Source organism: Cucurbita pepo, chromosome 4, assembly GCF_057944985.1.
Source record: "Cucurbita pepo subsp. pepo isolate OVF chromosome 4, ASM5794498v1, whole genome shotgun sequence".
Classification (NCBI taxonomy): Eukaryota; Viridiplantae; Streptophyta; class Magnoliopsida; order Cucurbitales; family Cucurbitaceae; genus Cucurbita; species Cucurbita pepo.
This window is the reverse complement of record NC_141801.1, coordinates 12,566,139-12,583,426: the sequence shown is the minus strand read 5'-3', so window position 1 is coordinate 12,583,426 and position 17,288 is coordinate 12,566,139. Positions and strand designations below refer to the sequence as shown.

The window sequence follows — 17,288 nt, the reverse complement described above, 5'->3', positions numbered from 1 at the left end:
CAAACTCTAATTCGATGAACAACAATGAAAGAATATCACTTTTTGAAGGAACATGAACAAAGGATTGATCAAAGGGGAGGGAGAGGGAGATTTTGTAGCCGTTCTAAGCCTACCACTAGTAAATATATTGTCTATTTTGGTCTATTACGTATCGTTGTCAGCCTTACGATTTTAAAATGCGTCTATTAGAGAGAGGTTTTCATAAGCTTACAGAAGAATGCCTCGTTCCCTTCTTCCACCAATGTGGGATCTCAAAATTCATCTCCTTTAGGGGCCAACGTCCTTGCTGGCACAACGCCCGGTGTCTGGCTTTGATACTATCTAATGCGGGATCTCACAAGCCACCCCCTTTGGGAGTCGGCGTCTTCACTGGCACAACGCCCGGTGTCTGACTCTATATCATCCAATGTGGGATCTCACAATAGGGGGCCAGCATCCTTACTGACACAACCCGATGTTTGGCTTTTAAACCATCCAATGTGAGATCTCACAACAGGGGGCCAGCGTCCTCGCTGACACAACGCCCAATGTCTGGCTTTGAAATTATCCAATGTGGGATCTCACAATCCACCTCCTTTAGGGGCCAACATCCTCGCTGACACACTGCTCGATGTTTGGCTCTGAAACCACTCAGTGTGGGACGCTGGCACACTGCTCGGTGTCTGGCTCTAAAACCACCCAATGTGGGACGCTGGCACACTACCCGGTGTCTGGCTCTGAAACCACCCCATGTGGGACACTGGCACACTGCCCGTGTCTGGCTCTGAAACCACCCCACGTGGGACGCTGGCATGCTGCCCGGTGTCTGTCTCTAAAACCACCCAATGTGGGACGCTGGCACACTGCCTGGTGTCTAGCTTTGAACCCACCCAATGTGGGACGCTGGCACGCTGCCCAGTGTCTAGCTCTAAAACTACCCAACGTGGGATGCTGACACACTGCCCGGTGTCTGATTCTGAAACCACCCCATGTGGGACGCTGACACACTGCCCGATATCTGGCTCTGAAACCACTCAATGTGGGATGCTGGCACACTGCTCGGTATCTGGCTCTGATACCACCCAATGTGGGACGCTAGCACACTGTTTGGTGTCTGGCTCTGAAACCACCCCACGTGGGACGCTGGCATGCTGCTCGGTGTCTGTCTCTAAAACCACCCAATGTGGGATGCTGGCACACTACCCGGTGTCTAGCTCTGAACGCACCCAATGTGGGACACTGGCACGCTGCCCAATGTCTAGCTTTGAAACCACCCAATGTGGGACGCTTGCACACCGCCTGTTGTCCGACTCTGATATCATTTATAATCATTCAAGCCCACCACTAACAAATATTGTCTACTTTAATCGGTTACGTCAGCCTCACAATTTTAAAACGTGTCTCTTAAGTTGAGCTATTACAAATTCGTTTGAAGCGCCTACTTGTTCTAAGCTTTGCCACTAAGGTTTCTTCTCACTTGTTTGTATACTCATCTCTAGATAGAATGATTTGATGAGTAAAGTGTGAAACTTTAAACACTCATAATCATCACTACATGAATATTGAGTTGACATAAAAAGCGTTTAACTTGAGGATTAATGAATTATAATCTCTTAATTCATATGCTTAGCATCTTAATTCCTCCTTCAAACCCAATTTCACGTTAACATAATATATTAATGTACCAAAAGAGTGTGTGACTAAAGTCTTACACAAAATGTTTATTAATACAACTTTACCATTAAATGGTTTAAAGATTTAATTACATACTTAATTAAGTGAAAAAGAGAGATAATTTGAATAAATACACACGTGGGTGAGTTTCTAGAAAGCGTAAGAGATTTTGATTACGTAATACATTGAAAGTTTGTAGTTAGGAATGAAATTAGAGAGAAACCCAGAGATTTGCATCTGGTTTGGTCACCCTTTTAACTACTTCCCTTAATATAACCTTATTTATATATCCGCTAATTAAACAACAAAATCTTTCATTTTTACCGTTTCAAAACCACTATCTTACAATTCTATACACGTCTATACACGTCTCATAATGAGTTCAATATCAATACGAGTACGAGATAAACAAATCTTCTCACACCTCTCTGATTGCATTTTAACTTGAGCTCGATCATCGAGTAAATACTTACTTCTTGTTTAATAATACCGTTTTACATAAGAGTATCTAGATACGTCGGTTCCGATTTAGCGTATTTGAGGTTTAGCTTTTAGGGTGTTGGGTGGGTAAGAATGGGTAAAGGTGGTTGGAATTTGGATTTTATACTCTTTATACCTCAAATACCAGGTACTCATTATATTTTGTTCATGCAAATCAATGGCATTTTGGTCATTTGGCTATCTGTAGAAGAAAAAAAAACCTCATATTTCCATGCATATCTTTGTCAAAGTGTTAGCTGTAATAAACAAGATAAAAGTAGAGTCTTGGTAATGGCTGCAGCTTCCCAGCTTCTTCTTCAAGGCTCTTCAGATTATCATCTCATCCATTTATAACCCCATCTCCCTTCGAGTTTCAAAGCTTCTTCTTCTTCTTCTTAAAAACCCCGACGACACGAAAAGAATCGATAGCGTTCTTCAATGGACGATAATCTCCCTCCTGGATTCAGATTCCACCCTACTGATGAAGAACTCATTTCTTATTACCTCACTCAAAAGATTTCTGATTCTTCTTTTACCTCTAAAGTAATCGCGGTCGTCGATCTCAACAAGAACGAGCCTTGGGATCTCCCAGGTATATTATATTACATTTCTAGCGTTTTAGATAGGGGTGTACATTTAACCCGACAATTCAGACCAACCCAACTCTTATAATTTGAGTTGGGTTATTTTTCGTGAGCCCGAATTGTCTCGATTCGGAGGGTGTTTTATTGTGTTTTTGTATGATTCAGCCAAAGCTTCAATGGGAGAGAAAGAATGGTACTTTTTCAGCTTGAGAGATCGAAAGTATCCAACAGGGCTTCGAACAAATCGAGCCACGGAAGCTGGCTATTGGAAGACAACAGGAAAGGACAAGGAAATCTTTGGAGGTGGTGCGTTGGTTGGAATGAAAAAAACCCTTGTCTTTTACAAGGGAAGAGCCCCTAGAGGCGAGAAAAGTAACTGGGTCATGCACGAATACCGCCTCGAAAACAACCATTTTTTCAAACCCTCCAAGGTTCGTAGTACTGAATTATAGTTTACCATATATATATATATATATATATCATATTTGATCTTTTCATATCCTTGTAATTTATTTGATTATAAATAGACAACTTTCGTACCTTTTCCCAGGAAGAATGGGTAGTTTGCAGGATGTTTAAGAAGCAAAATCCACCAAAAAAGGCACAGCAATCAACGTCCTCTCAGCCTTGTCTTTCATCTCCATGTGATACAAACTCAATTGTGAATGAATTTGGAGATATTGAATTATCAAATTTCAGCAATAATATTTCAGCTCAAGCATATGAAACCAACAACATGAACATGAACATGAATTGGGGTGCACCAATGAATGATCAAACAGCTTCAATTACCACTCTTCCTTCACTTTCATCATGGCCACCTAATCCCAATCTTTTAACTTCAAATCTTTCAATGAATTCCCTTCTTCTCAAGGCATTGCAACTTAGAACCATGAACCATTCTCAATTTGGAACTAACCATTTGAGCTTCCAAGCTTCTTCTTCTTCTTCCAAAGTTTTCGAGTCTCCGCAGCAACAACAACAACCGCAACAACAACAACAACAACAGGAGCAACCATTGAACTTGGACTCCCTCTGGTGAAAAAGGCACGCTCATTAACGCTCTTTGTAATATGTGAGACCAATAAGGGAAGTTTTAGGTATATGTAATTTGAATGTGAAGTTTTAGGGTTTAGTTGAAAATGTTGTATGTTCATGTTGATGTTGAACCAAAATCCATTTCAGTGTTAAGGGTTTGGGGAGAAACCCCAGGTCCTTTTGTTTCAAATATAAGCACATATTAGTCTTTGTTAATCCAATCTTGACATGATATGTATACCCATCCTTTTAGGTTATTAATCTTCCAAAACCTAATCTATTGGATATTAAAAACAAGATTTGATTCAAAAACTAGAGTGATCATAACAAAATGAATGAATAAATAAAAGTTTTATGGACTATTGAATTTAGAATTTGACCCATATTCTAAATCTAATAGGGTGTCAATGAACTTGGTTTTGTATATGATTCGAAAATGAGTGACCAAACATCCAAATGTTATGAAATTTCTTGTATATATAAAATTTTAAATATATGATTTTGTTGAATAGTTTGTGATACTCGTCCGGAGGGGAGGGGTATGTGAATGAACTAAGATTGCATCCAAATGAGAGCTATTCTGAAGATAGAATGACTTAGAAATGCTTAAAAGAATGCATCTTCCTTTTTAGGGGCTCAACCGCTTGAACATTATTCTATGGGACTTGTTGGTTTTCCTAAGATGCATGTGAGTGAGAACAAAATATGCTAGAAGGACTCGTATTGGTTTGTGGGGGATAGTTTTCACTCTTAAAAGCGAAGAATAAGTAATATGACTATGTTGCAAGAGAATGCTAGGGCTATCAGGTGCCAAATCCAAATTTCGAATCCTCGAAAATGAAATAATATGACACATTGTAGGAAAATACTGGAGCTATAAAGTGTCAAATCCAAATTCTGAATCCTGAACCTAGGTCGTTACATAATTAAAAACATAGAGATTATCCATATCGATATTTTGATTTTTTTTTTTCAAATGTTTTTTTTGGGGGGGGGGGGGGGGGGGAGATGTGTATTTTTCAAAGTAATTGACCGAGATATGTATGATCATAAAGAGTTGACTTTCTAAACCCTATGAATAAGAAGTTCCAAAAGTAAAACCTAATTGTTTGACTTTTGAGTTTCACATTGCTTTAACTCAATTCACACGTGCATGGTGGCCCATACATTCATAGAATATTTCCATCAACGTTTTAAAAAAATAAAAATGGCCATGTAGGTACCATGTGCAATTGTATTTCATGGTTGAAAGCTTTTTTAGGCGGAATTCTAAACTTAACTATTTCTTCTAACATTTCAAACTTTCACTCTATGATTATACTATTACAAAGATGATTGTTCTTCTACCGAGAAAGTCTCAAAATATGTACTTTTTCAACGTTAAAAAAAAAAAAAAGAAAAAGGAAGAAGAAAAAATTCTCTAGCTCTCAATTATTAAGAACTAGTCAAACAAAGAACCCAAATTGGCTCTTTGATCCTACTTTATGAACCTGTTGAACAAAACTAGAGTAGCACATACACAAGAAACCATTTGGAAGTGGCATGAACCAGATATTGGTCAAGAATTAGGATGAAAAAATTGGGCCATTGGCTGAATTCATATATGGATCTTTCATTTTGTAAGAGGGAAGTTATCCGCATCCAATCTACATGAAAATAAAAGGAAAGATCAAACCCATATGGGCTAGAACTTGAAGCAAATGATGGAGGGCTTCTTATAAGTTAGCCAGCAGGAACACTTTTACAACCAGCTTTCAATGGAAAATGGCAACGAAAATTTTTGGGTTGGCTTAGGCGACACCGAGTCCAGGGTTGACATGTTCCACATCATTCGACCTGGTTGAGGAAACGAAACGAGGAGGTTCAAATGTATTGGAGAAACGAAGAACTATGGATGTGATTAAATTCAACTCTTTAACATGGAGGTAAATCCTAGACTGAACTGTACCACAAAAGGTAACAATCTCCAGAGAAATGTTTTAAAGTAATCTCACGTTACAAGAATCAGATATCCAGCACCTAATGTAGCATGATCATAGGCAATTAAACAACATGATTTAAGGGGAAGAATGGAGTACCTGAAATATGCAAATGCAATAAGAACATTCCATCTGTTCACAAATTGGAAATGCTCTCCCTACTTAGTTCACTGGATCATCAGTGTCTTCTGAGTCGGAAAAATCAAAATCTTCATCCTCTTCGTACTCGCTATCTTCGTCATTTTCATCTTCGTCATTCTCATCATCCGAAAATGCAGACAAAGATGCTTCCTCATCCTTCAGATCATAATGCGTATTTTTACCACACTTCTATTCAATTTTTATGTAGGGAAATAGCAGTCAGGAAACTCACTTGGAAAGACTCTGAGACAGGTCCATCCTGAGATGACCAGTTCCTCTCGTCCTCTGAATCTTCGTTGACGCCCTACGATTGGCAATGAACAATGATATCAAACAAAAGATCAGGTGACGCGTGACAGTACTATTTTATTTGGGGTGGGATCAGTTTGGGGAGCTAAAGCCAGCCCACCCCATGCCATACGAGCTACACACTCATGTATAAATAATAGTCCTATGTAACTTTGCAGGGAAGACAATGTTCTGCAGAGTTAGAAAATTTCCAACTTACAATGTCTTTCTTCATTTGCTCTATGTTCTTCTCGAGTTCAGATATATGCTGACTGAGAGCCTACACAGTTTCAGAAGGATGATACAAGGTGTATATCAGGGATTCATGGATGATTAACACCAAAAAGATAAAGTAATAGACAAAATGAAACCTCATGGCGCTGCATGGCCACCGAACGCTTTAATGCTTTTGCCTTTGTAAGCAAGTTTCTTGGCCTCAAGGCGATGGGTCGACGATAATTCTTTCCTCGATAGTAAATAAGGGCATATCCTTTTGGAACTCTATCTATCGAAACTAGTATTCCGCCACTCTCATACGCTAACAACCTTGCCGTTTCTTCCACAAAAGCAAGTGTCTTTTGCTTGCTAATTAACTTCACAAGTTCCCTATGCTTCCAATGTAAATGCATGTTTTCAACAACACCATCAAAGACACCACGAATGCCTGGAAAATCATGATTACTTCATAAGAATTTAGAATTTATTCATTGATATGTTTCTATTTTCAAATTAATTTTGCTCACCTATAGGTAAATAAGCGGTCATTCTTAACCCAACCTTCCGGAACATGACCCGTTCCTCTTCTGTTATTGTTTCTTGGTCATCATCAGGGCTAGAGAGGATCATGGACGCTTCAATTTTAGATAACAACTTTTCTGCTCTAAGTTTCTTTGCTTGGGCCTACCCATCAAGTTGTTAAAAGATCAAAGTTGATTATTCTATGAGAAGAACAAGCTTATGTTCTGGGACAAAATAAAATCGATAGTACTTACAACACCAAGCTTATGTTCGATTCGTCTGATAAGTCTTTCAGTTTTTGCTCTGGAGCTTTCCTCAATCATTTTTTCACGATCTTCTGCAGATATTTCCCTTCCCCATCGGGACTGAGCCTCATAGAATTCAGCCAAAGTACCTGCAGGTGCCTGTCCATCATTGCTCGATGAAGTTGCTTCGACCACTTTACTTCGAGTTTTCTCTTCCACATCTTGAATGTGTTTTGTTAATTCCTGCCTTTCTGCCAAAGCTGTGGCTACACTTGTTGGGAGAAAATCCTTTCCACGGTATATGACGATAAAATATTTATTTCTCAACAGTAACACACCTCCTGTTAAGTTCTGCATTGTAGATAAACCTTATAGTGAAAATGATACTAATACACAAATAACTCGTCTAGATCGAAAATATGTAACGTAAGTAAGTAAAATATAATTTTATCGAGACGACTTATGATCCATTCTAGGACTCCAGGTACATCAAAGGTCAAAGGGTTTCTCAGTAACATGGGATTTTTGTTTTCAACTTCTGCTAAAAACGGAATCGAATTCATCATATGAAAAAATAAAAAGGAGGAGAAAAAAGAAGAAACATGAAAGGCACCTTTATCTCCTCAGCCATGAGTTTATTATTGGTATTCTGTATACCTCTTTTAACAGCAATTTTAGCTACTAGGCTCTTTTCCCAAAGTTTAAGTATAGCAACTGCCAAGCCCTGATGGTTCCTGTTTCTCCCTGCATGTAAGGATTTAGACGAAAATCTTCACCAAATACTATTTTCGTAACAGAGTCGTGCAACAAAATTAGAGGACATGAAAAAGTACCAAGGGCAAAATGACAAGGTAGGGATTTTGCAAGTTTCCTCATTTGAGTCATCTCTGCATTGGTCAGTCGGGACCGCATTCCTGTTGGGAGAAGCCTGAACGGTGTTTTGTAACCGGGAACAGTAGGAGGAAGCTGATCAGCATCAATAGGAAGAACTCCTGTGCCCCACCATTCAACAAAACGAGGACCTAAACCATCTACTAGTTGGTTGTATTCAGCCTCTTCCTCGGACATGGCCTCATTAGACTTTGGAGCCCCAATAGGCAACTTAGCCTTCTCTGGAGCTGAAACGGCAACATTGCCACTCATTGTCGAAGTAGCAGCAGAAGAAACATCTGGGATGAATACCGCATCCCCCTCCGTTGCAGGGGGTTTAGTTTTAGATGGCCCTTCATAATTACTACCACGGTAAACTACCATAACACTTCCAGACCTCCAAAGAACCAATCCTCCAGTTCGTCGCTGGTCACCACACCATGTAATTAGTTACATGCTCCATGCATTCATTAACAAAAACCAAGAACAAGATAGAAGGTGCTACAATATGAAGTTCTGTTTATTAGGCAAAACCAGAGAAACATTAAAATACCCATCTCTCATTCTACCTCGAGATATCAGTTCAAGAAAACATGTTTCCACACATCAATCCAATCCCAAATTTCCAACCCTGTGGACCAAGATTCTCACAATTGAAGTTTATGTGAATTTGTATGTTTAGTGAGCCTTCATTCGAGTGTTTATTTACACAAAGTAGACTAGAATACATATCATGAGAATTCCGCAAAGAAAGGATCAAATTCAGTAACAAACCTCTACAATCTCGTGGGCTGTCTTCATATCATGTGCAAGCTCCTCATGGAACTTAAGCCTCACCAACTCCTCCTTCCTCCATTTCAAATGAATCTTCTCCAGCACTGCCTGTGTAATCCCCGCTTTCGGTATATTAATCCGCTCTTTAATAAACATCCCCATTCTCCTCAGCCGCCTCAGCTCCTCATCTTCAATTGTCAATTCAGCTAACGTCGGAGCCTTCATCTTTCTCCTTTTCAACCCGCTTCCACCCTCCACCTCTTCCTCCCTGTCCTCCTCTCGCTCCCATGGTAAAACCATATCATCCTCCCCATCCTTATTCGAATCCAATGTGCCATCCGGTCGAATCCATTCACGTTGAAGTAAATCCCCCAGTTTTTCCTTCCCAGTCACCGGCATTGCCTCGAAAGAATCCAATTCATTATCCTCTTCATCCTCCTCCTTCTCCTCCTCATCATCTGATCCTATCCCTAAATTTCGTAAGCGAAGAACAATTCGCTCAATTGAACTCTGCCCTTTGTTCTTATCCAAGTACTCCGTCTGATTCTTCGCTCGATCAGTTCGATCATCTCGTGTCGTTTCGGCTACCTTCTTCTCAACTTTCCGATCATTCCGAGAGCTCCCAGAAGGCCACCTGGAAACCCAAGACGAAGAAGAAGAGGGTCCAGACTTCTGCGAGGTTTTAGGGTTTCTCTTGCCGCTATGCTCAGTGGGAGTTCTGAGAGAAGAAAATGTTCTTGGAATCTGAAAAGAAAAATTCGGGTTTGAGAGAAGCGTACGCGAGTGAGAGGACAGTGGAAGTGAGTTCTTCAATGGCAATTCCGATAGTTTGGCAGTTGCGAAAGCCATTTCCGCAAGCTTTAATCAACAATTTGGATTGAAATTCACAGTTACTCTACCTTCGTCCGGCATTGGAAGCAGAAAAAGGAAGAAACTTAAGGGCTGCGGTAGCAGAGTGGAGAGGAGCTTCAACCGAGAGAAGAAGATGGATAAGATTACTCCGTAAAAGGTTTTGCCGGGTTTTTTATTTTATTTTATTTTATGGATTTTTTAAATACCATTTAAATTTTTTTTTTATGGATTTTTTTTTTTTTTTTTTTTTTTTTTTTTTTTTTTTTTTTTGCTTTCACCCATTTCTTGGAAATAAGATAAAATTAGATATATTATTAAAAAAAAAAAAATACAATAATTAGTTTTTAAGCCAAATTATTTAAAATAACTAATTTTTTAAATTAAGATAAATATGTCTTATTATGTCTTTAATTAAGATAAACACCAAAAGGAAAGAACTGTACATTTTATAAGTTACAATAAGCTCAGTGTGATGGAAAGGCATTAACTTTAAAATCTCATGAATCTTACAGAGCTATGTATGTACGTATCTGAAGAACACTCAAGAACATCTCCTACTAAGTGAATAAGAATTAAGAATTTCCTGGCCAAGCTCCTTCATCTTATTTATCAGAAGCCTTTGTTCTGTTTCAAGCTGTTGTATGTATTCCTCTTGCACTTCCTCCAGGCTCTCTAGTTCGCTCAAGCACGCCGAAACCTCGTCGAGATTAACATCCTCGATCAAAGTCTGAAACTTGCTGATTGTTTGCTTCATCTAAAGAACACGGGAAATGAAAGTCACATTCATAACTAAAATCTAAACCGGGTTCGGTCTTTAAGACCGCGTGGAAGTAATGATGGAAGAAGGGATGATTCATCACCTGACTTGAAACTTGATGTGCCTTGGTAAAAGATGATTCGGAATCTAAACTGCATCTTTTGTCTTTCTCTAGATCAGGGACTTTTCTTGTGATTTGGATATGGATCTCCCCCCTTTTCACCCCTTGAAGAGGTATCCATTTGTCAGCCATTTGGTTTGGAGGCAATCTTTCATACTCAACAACACAGTCGCCAATGCTCGATGTGGGTAGTAAAGCGTTGTGGTCTTTCACATGCAACAGCAAAGGACTTCCATCATCAGGGAACTCTAAGGTCTGATTCCAATGAGGATTTAAAGTTTTGAAAATAACCTGCAACACATCCCATCAACAAAAACTGATAGCAACACAAGAGATCCGGCTACATTAAGGAAGAAATATATCTCCATTGATATGAGGCCGTTTGAAAAAATCAAAAGAAAGCACGAGAACTTATGCTCAAAGTGGACAATATCATACCATTATGGAAGTTCGTGATTCCTAACATGGTATTAGAGTCATGCCCTTAACTTAGCCATGTCAATAGAACAAATGGTGTAGTCAAAAGTGACTCAAGTATCGAACAAATGGTGTACTTTGTTCGAGAGCTCCAGAGAAAAGGAGTCGAGCCTTGATTAAGGGGAGGCTGTTCGAGGGCTCCATAAAATTCAGGATAAGCTCTATGGTGTACTTTGTTCGAGGGGAGGGTTGTTGAAGATTGTTGGGAAGGGGTTGATCATGAGTTTATAAGAAAGGAATACATCTCCATTGATACGAGACCTTCCGAAAAAGCCACGAGAGCTTATGCTCAAAGTGGACAATATCATACAATTGTGGAGGTTCGTGATTCCTAATACATAAAAGACAAGACGTAAATAATGTTATTTAGTTTCTCAAACCTTAGTTCGTTTCTTCAAGATTCCATATTGCACTCTCACATAAGGATCGCTTGTTCCTCCAATATCAGCAGCAACCAAGTCTTTAGCTTCTATGATACCAAGTTCAATCCAACCATTACTGGAGATGGTGTTTGAACCCTGAAAGCAGAAAACAATTGTTATGCAAACCCAGTTCATATTTTCCACATGAAGCCAGAAAAACATTATGAACCATACCCTCGATCCTTCATAGTCATCCAACTTGACTGCCTCTATCAGAAGCCTTAGTTCTCCAGAATTTACTTTTTCTAGGGGGATCCATACATCCCTGGCTATTCCTTCATGAACTCCTTCCAGATTTACTCGTGCAGTACCCATATTTTCATCTCCGAATATATCCACACCAAAGCATTTGATCTTCAGGTATTCACCACCTCCAATCTCATCAAACTCAAACTTTTGATTCCAATTAGGATTCAAAGACATAGCAGTTCTTGTTTTCCGGAGAGCCTGAAAGGAAGTCTGCTGAGTATACTTCTCATGTTCTTTGTTTTTTGTTCCTGTTCTTAAACTTTAATAGAAGAAGAGATTAAAGATTTACCTTCCCATATTCCAGTTTTACATATGTCTCACATTTCCCTGATTTATCCTTCAAACTAAGATCTTTTCCTTCTACAATGGTAATGCCAATCTTCCTTCCAGTTCTTGTACGAAAGTTCGAGGACCCATTAACCGATTGTTGAGATGTAAGGAAATTATGCGAGCTATGTGAACCATCAGAAAATTGCCACTCTTTAACTATAAGCCTCAGAGTTAACTGCAAAACAGGTCACGGGCGTATGTCTTAACCAATTGAGCTAAGCTTGGGGATTATGATATTACGAAAATAGGAAGATAGTAACGAACATCATACCTCCCCACAATCGATGCCTTCAAATGGGACAACCATTTGAACCTCTTTTCCACAAAACTCAGAGTGCTTTGCTATTACTTCAGAGTCAGATCCTATAGCCCAAAATGTTGTGGAATCATCAGCAGCGTACTTCATCTGTTCAAGATGTAAAAGAAAATCAATCAGCTGAAGCTAAGTTAGTTCAACATAGATAGTCAAGAGAGCACCTTTACTTCACAACTGGCTAGATAGTCATACTTCACATGGCTTGGGTTAGACTCATAAAGATTGAACCGAAGAGTTCCTGTATCTTCATGTAAGATCATATTGAATGTTGAATTCCATACAGGGCTGGAGCCTGATCTTACTGTAGTTCTCCTACTTAGCTCATCAATTTCTACCTCCACAAATGTCTGTAAGTCTTCCTTATCAGTTAAGGTTTCTTCTGGTGGACTGTTCATATAGGTACTCAGTGACTTTCTGGAAGAGTTTCCTCTCAAGCTGTTCCTGGAAAGCTTAGTGGCTGAGATGACTGTCACATATATTGTACCACTCACAGCCTTTTTACCGAGGTCGACTGCTGGCAAGGGGAAACAGCGGCGTCGAGGTTCGACCATTGTTCTTACTATAAAGTCCGTTAGAAGTTTAACCTGCAAAAGAATGTGGTATGAACCCTCTTGTATTCATTTGAAAAGTTCTTTCCTTTCTCGAAGGGAATGAGATATTTTACCAGCCAGGAAGATACACCAGGTAGCTCTGTTGCAGGCAACGACTGGCTTCCACCACTTCCAAAAGCAACTCCTATTCTTACTTCTGGAGTATAAACAAATGAATACAGAATCGCTCTCCCATCCAAGATTGGTCTCAAGAGAAGCTGTGTCAAGAACGATGTCGTTATGGTTTGATAAAATCTCATAAATAGTCTCTATGCGTAAGGAAAGAAGGGTTAGGAAAGTACTTCACATACATCACCCTTTAAGTGAATGCTGTTGATAACAATCCGGCAAGTTCCAGTAAATGGCATGCCCAATTTGGCAAGTAACATGATACTCATTTCATTTGTGTCCCAATCAAAACCCAAACGCATGATTCTCTGCAATGGCATACACAGAGAGCACAATAAATACCTTGGTATCCGGGTATTGGTCGTCAACTGATAGCAGAAAACTTGCAGGACAACAAAACTAACTCTAATGTTAAGACAACATGTGCTTCCATTTATACATGTGAACAAGAAAGTGGCCAAACATCAAAATGTCCGAACAAAAGCGATAATATATTTGTAACAGCCTAAGGCCACCGCTAGCAGGCTTCCCCTCAAGGTTTTAAAATGGTCTGCTCATAATATTGTAGAGGGAAGGTTAAACAAGAAGGCAAACCTGATTACCAGATGTTGACCATTGTGTCCCACGAAGACCCAAGCCAGGGGGACATGAACCTAGAGAAAACTCCAATAGTTCTACTCTTTCCTGCAAGGATCATTCCTCAATATGGACGTTGATGAAGCTATTCAACTCTATAAAAAGCATTATAGAATATAATAAGAACTCACAATAAGTCTTGACCTCCGGTGCTTTAATCGTTTCTGCAGCAATAAAAAATTTCAAAAGTTGATATCAGTAGAGAGATTATGCAGACACTTCCATGTGAAAGCAAGGATGAAAGCTTCACCTCAACAATAGTAGAGAACTTCAATGAAAGTTTTTGGTTGATGTGATTAGGCCAAATTTGGGTCAACAGCTTATTCAACCATTCACAATGCTCCAGTGGTGTAGTGGGCTGTAAGAGATAAGACAATAAGATTACAGTTCAAACGGTGAAATCCATCAGGGGTTTTGAAATCTTTTCTATTTTTTGGATGTTATCAATGTGCTCCTATTGAATTGAAGAACATTACAGAGGTGTCCAATACAATTTGCTTCCATTTTTTGTTCAATTCTTCTACTAGTAGCTGACGTTGGAAACTCCCATACTGCAAAAAAAAAGGTCAAGATTTCATATGTTGTCGCGTTGTAGAATCCCAATTGGCTACACCCAATGAACATACAGCAGATGAAAGAATGGAGAAGAAACTTAAAATTATAAACCAATTGCTTTGCTGCAAATTCATAGTTCGGGAAAGCAATCCAATAACAACTGAAGTTGGAATGAAAAAATATTGAATATGAAACAAGAACACCTCTTATCCTCTTTTGTTATCTCCTGCTGATAAAATAGGAAGAAACAATTTACTTTATAAGGGTGTGGAAACCTTTCCTCAGTACACACGTTTTAAAACGTTGAGGGAAAGCCTAAAAAGGGTAATATCTACTAGCGGTGGGCTTGGACCATTACAAATGGTATCAGACATTGAGAAATGTGCTAGTGAGGACGCTGGCTTTCAAGGTGGGTGGATTATGAAATCTCACATCGATTGAAGAGGAAGAGGAAACGGAACATGTCTTATAACGGTGTGGAAACCTCTCCATAGTAGAGGCGTTTTAAAACCTTGGTAGATTGTAAGATCCCACCTTGGTTGGTTGAAGAGGGAACGAAACATTTCTTAAAGTGTGGCCACTTCTCTAGGAGACGCGTTTAGCTTAGAGAGAACAATATCTATACAATACTAAGTACAGAATACTAAGTACAGAATTCAAGCTATGAAGGTAAAGAAGAAATAGCTGGATTCTAGTCTTTTTCGTTTTGCTAAACTAAGTTATACAAATTACACAAATGGAATTCGCAAGTCATAACAATTCCACTATGCAAAACCTGAAGAGAGGCGACCATTCACTTCGTTACTCACAAGAAATCGCATTAAATCATGATGATCAAAAGAAAAACGTTCTTGGGTCGGAATAATTATGGGTAAAGAAGTGGAAGAATTACCTGTAAAGTCGCCCACACCGCAATAGCCAGCGGAATCCAATTAGAGAAAGAAAAAACCCAACCTACAAAAAACAGAGGAACCAAACAGAAAAGAACAGCCTTATCGAAAGCAGCATGGCGCAAAAGCTCAACACTCTCTTCAACGTTGAGCCTAAAAGGGTTCATCTTCCTCCCCTTCACTTCACTGCCTCAACACCCAACTAAATCACTCTCTTCACAGAACAACATAAATTTGCGACCCATAATTTCGGAAAGACAGAGGAAATAGGAACGCAAAGGGGCATAAATGTAAGATAGTGAGATATTCAGGTAAAAGAAAGAAGATAGAACATTAAAAGGAGAAAAGGGGAAGTGGGTCACATTACACAGTCCACACATAATGGAAATGAACATCTCCGATTTGACAGATGAAAGAGAAAAAACAGAGTGATTTGGGAATACATTTCTTCATGCAATTATTTTTTTTGATTGAATTTGCTATCAAATTCATTGAGTGAAACATGAAATGGGTATCATTTTTCTCTTTAAATCATTAAAGTACAATAGTGAATAGTATTAACGACGTGCATGGCATGCTATTGATTAAAAAAAAGAGGATGGTTACACTCTCCCTATTAAGGGTGTACATGGTCGGGGTTGGGTTGAGCTATTTTTTTTTACCCAACCCAAAAGTTAAGGTTTGTGGAATTGGTAACCCAACTCAATCCAAAACTTTTCACAACCCGACCCAACCCGACCCAACCCTCCATTTTTTGGTTGGGTTCGGGTTGGGTTAATTTTTTTTTTTTTAAGTTTTATTTATCCACAATTTATAATTATTTCGATACAATCTTATATAGACTATATTAAAAATTTACTAACAAACACAAATCAATCCATAATTATTAAGAAAATAATCAATAAAAAACACGAGCGAAAATTGTAACATATTAACATAGTTCGAGTGAAAATTGTGACATATTCACATAGTTCAACATGTCATAAAATTAAAGAAGACCGAACATTTCTTGAAAATGAGTTAAAATAGAAAAAATATAAGGATATATCATTAAAAATGATAAGTTTAAAGATATTGTATATAAAAATAAAAAAAAACATATAAATATATTTTAGTTAAAATATGTTTACTTATACGTGATTTGATAAACATAAATAAACTATTAGAAAAATAATATATATATATATCTAATAATATATATATAAATTGTGATACTGTAATAACAATAGAAAATAAATACATTAAAATTACTGGTTTATCTTTAAATATATTTAAACTAGAATTTAGAAATATAATAACCTTGCAACAAATAAAAAATAAATATATTACAAATTATGTATAAAATTATTGGGTTTTCTTTAAATATATTTAAACTAAAATTTAAAATTAATTGTCTTATAAACATTAAACTAGTAAGTAAGATTTCTTTAAATATATTTAAACTAAAATTTACAATTACTTTCATAAGTTTAATCCTTATATATATAAATATAAGTTTATGACGTATAATTGTTAGAAAGGTATTTTTTTTTAAATATATATAAAAGAAAAAAAAACATGTATTTGCATATATATATATATATATATATATATATATATATAATATAATATAAAATTAAAAAAAAAACATGTATTTGCCATTAATAAGGTATTTTTAAAATTATATATCTAATCTTATATATATATAATTTATGAACATATAATGGTTAAGAAAGGTATTTTTTAAAAATATATATATATAAAAGAAAAAAAAAACATGTATTTGCATATATATATATATATATATATATATATATATATATATTTAAAAATATATATATAATATAAAAATAAAAAATAAAAAATATATATAATATAAAATTAAAAAAAAAACATGTATTTGCCATTACTCCACTCTGGCAAACCTATTGTAAATAAAATATCTTAATATATTTTATATATTTGAATTTGGCTTGGGTCAACCCGAGGGTTTTACACACGAACCCGAAACCGATTCATTTCGGGTTCAGAAAAATGAACCCAACCCTACTCGAAATACTAATCCAACTCAACCCAACCCAACCCTTGTAGTTCGGGTTGAGTTGGTCCGGATTGTCGGGTTGTTGGGTTGAATGTACACTCCTACTCCCTATCATTTCTTAACTTTTTATAAAGAAAAAGTCCAAATTTTTATC

At 37.5% G+C, this 17,288-nt stretch overlaps 3 protein-coding genes across 7 annotated transcripts; 1 reads left to right on the top strand and 2 right to left on the bottom strand.

The window, feature by feature from the left end:
• Positions 1 to 2,352: 2,352 nt before the first annotated feature.
• On the top strand, positions 2,353 to 4,407 carry NAC058 (NAC domain containing protein 58). Its single transcript, XM_023674960.2, has 3 exons — positions 2,353 to 2,725; positions 2,883 to 3,148; positions 3,268 to 4,407. The coding sequence occupies exons 1-3, from the start codon at positions 2,572 to 2,574 to the stop codon at positions 3,757 to 3,759; spliced, it is 912 nt and encodes a 303-aa protein (XP_023530728.2). The 5' UTR covers positions 2,353 to 2,571; the 3' UTR covers positions 3,760 to 4,407.
• Positions 4,408 to 5,320: 913 nt separating this feature from the next.
• On the bottom strand, positions 5,321 to 9,791 carry EMB1865 (CRS1 / YhbY (CRM) domain-containing protein). Its single transcript, XM_023675207.2, has 10 exons — positions 8,791 to 9,791; positions 7,980 to 8,442; positions 7,760 to 7,890; positions 7,156 to 7,497; positions 6,907 to 7,063; positions 6,535 to 6,827; positions 6,384 to 6,443; positions 6,108 to 6,179; positions 5,834 to 6,031; positions 5,321 to 5,591 (listed from the first exon to the last, which is right to left on the bottom strand). Exons 1-9 carry the CDS (start codon positions 9,637 to 9,639, stop codon positions 5,897 to 5,899), a joined length of 2,502 nt encoding a protein of 833 aa, XP_023530975.2. The 5' UTR covers positions 9,640 to 9,791; the 3' UTR covers positions 5,321 to 5,591; positions 5,834 to 5,896.
• A 281-nt stretch (positions 9,792 to 10,072) lies between these two features.
• On the bottom strand, positions 10,073 to 15,458 carry LOC111793428 (uncharacterized). 5 transcript variants are annotated; one of them, XM_087123606.1, is made up of 14 exons: positions 15,117 to 15,458; positions 14,146 to 14,220; positions 13,920 to 14,027; positions 13,801 to 13,833; positions 13,628 to 13,717; positions 13,207 to 13,341; positions 12,979 to 13,122; positions 12,482 to 12,898; positions 12,270 to 12,404; positions 11,958 to 12,173; positions 11,594 to 11,878; positions 11,378 to 11,515; positions 10,503 to 10,811; positions 10,073 to 10,396 (listed from the first exon to the last, which is right to left on the bottom strand). In XM_087123606.1, exons 1-14 carry the CDS (start codon positions 15,279 to 15,281, stop codon positions 10,184 to 10,186), a joined length of 2,463 nt encoding a protein of 820 aa, XP_086979732.1. In that variant the 5' UTR covers positions 15,282 to 15,458; the 3' UTR covers positions 10,073 to 10,183. The 5 variants fall into 5 exon arrangements, with proteins under 5 accessions (XP_086979732.1, XP_023531063.2, XP_023531066.2 ...); XM_023675295.2 differs by having other exon boundaries at positions 12,476 to 12,898; positions 15,117 to 15,454; XM_023675298.2 differs by having other exon boundaries at positions 11,594 to 11,866; positions 12,476 to 12,898; positions 15,117 to 15,450.
• Positions 15,459 to 17,288: the final 1,830 nt, after the last annotated feature.

What these genes read in the sequence shown, in the direction of transcription:
- NAC058 (XM_023674960.2), top strand. Translation starts at nt 2,572, where the DNA reads ATGGACGATAATCTCCCTCCTGGATTCAGATTCCACCCTACTGATGAA. An exon ending in CGAGCCTTGGGATCTCCCAG is followed by an intron (nt 2,726 to 2,882) that starts GTATATTATATT and finishes TGTATGATTCAG; the next exon opens with CCAAAGCTTCAATGGGAGAG. An exon ending in ATTTTTTCAAACCCTCCAAG is followed by an intron (nt 3,149 to 3,267) that starts GTTCGTAGTACT and finishes ACCTTTTCCCAG; the next exon opens with GAAGAATGGGTAGTTTGCAG.
- EMB1865 (XM_023675207.2), bottom strand. Translation starts at nt 9,639, where the DNA reads ATGGCTTTCGCAACTGCCAAACTATCGGAATTGCCATTGAAGAACTCA. An exon ending in ACCTTGTCATTTTGCCCTTG is followed by an intron (nt 7,891 to 7,979) that starts GTACTTTTTCAT and finishes CCTTACATGCAG; the next exon opens with GGAGAAACAGGAACCATCAG. An exon ending in TCGAACATAAGCTTGGTGTT is followed by an intron (nt 7,064 to 7,155) that starts GTAAGTACTATC and finishes CTTGATGGGTAG; the next exon opens with GCCCAAGCAAAGAAACTTAG.
- LOC111793428 (XM_023675295.2), bottom strand. Translation starts at nt 15,281, where the DNA reads ATGAACCCTTTTAGGCTCAACGTTGAAGAGAGTGTTGAGCTTTTGCGC. An exon ending in GGTCAACATCTGGTAATCAG is followed by an intron (nt 13,342 to 13,627) that starts GTTTGCCTTCTT and finishes ATGCCATTGCAG; the next exon opens with AGAATCATGCGTTTGGGTTT. An exon ending in TAAAACTGGAATATGGGAAG is followed by an intron (nt 11,879 to 11,957) that starts GTAAATCTTTAA and finishes TATACTCAGCAG; the next exon opens with ACTTCCTTTCAGGCTCTCCG.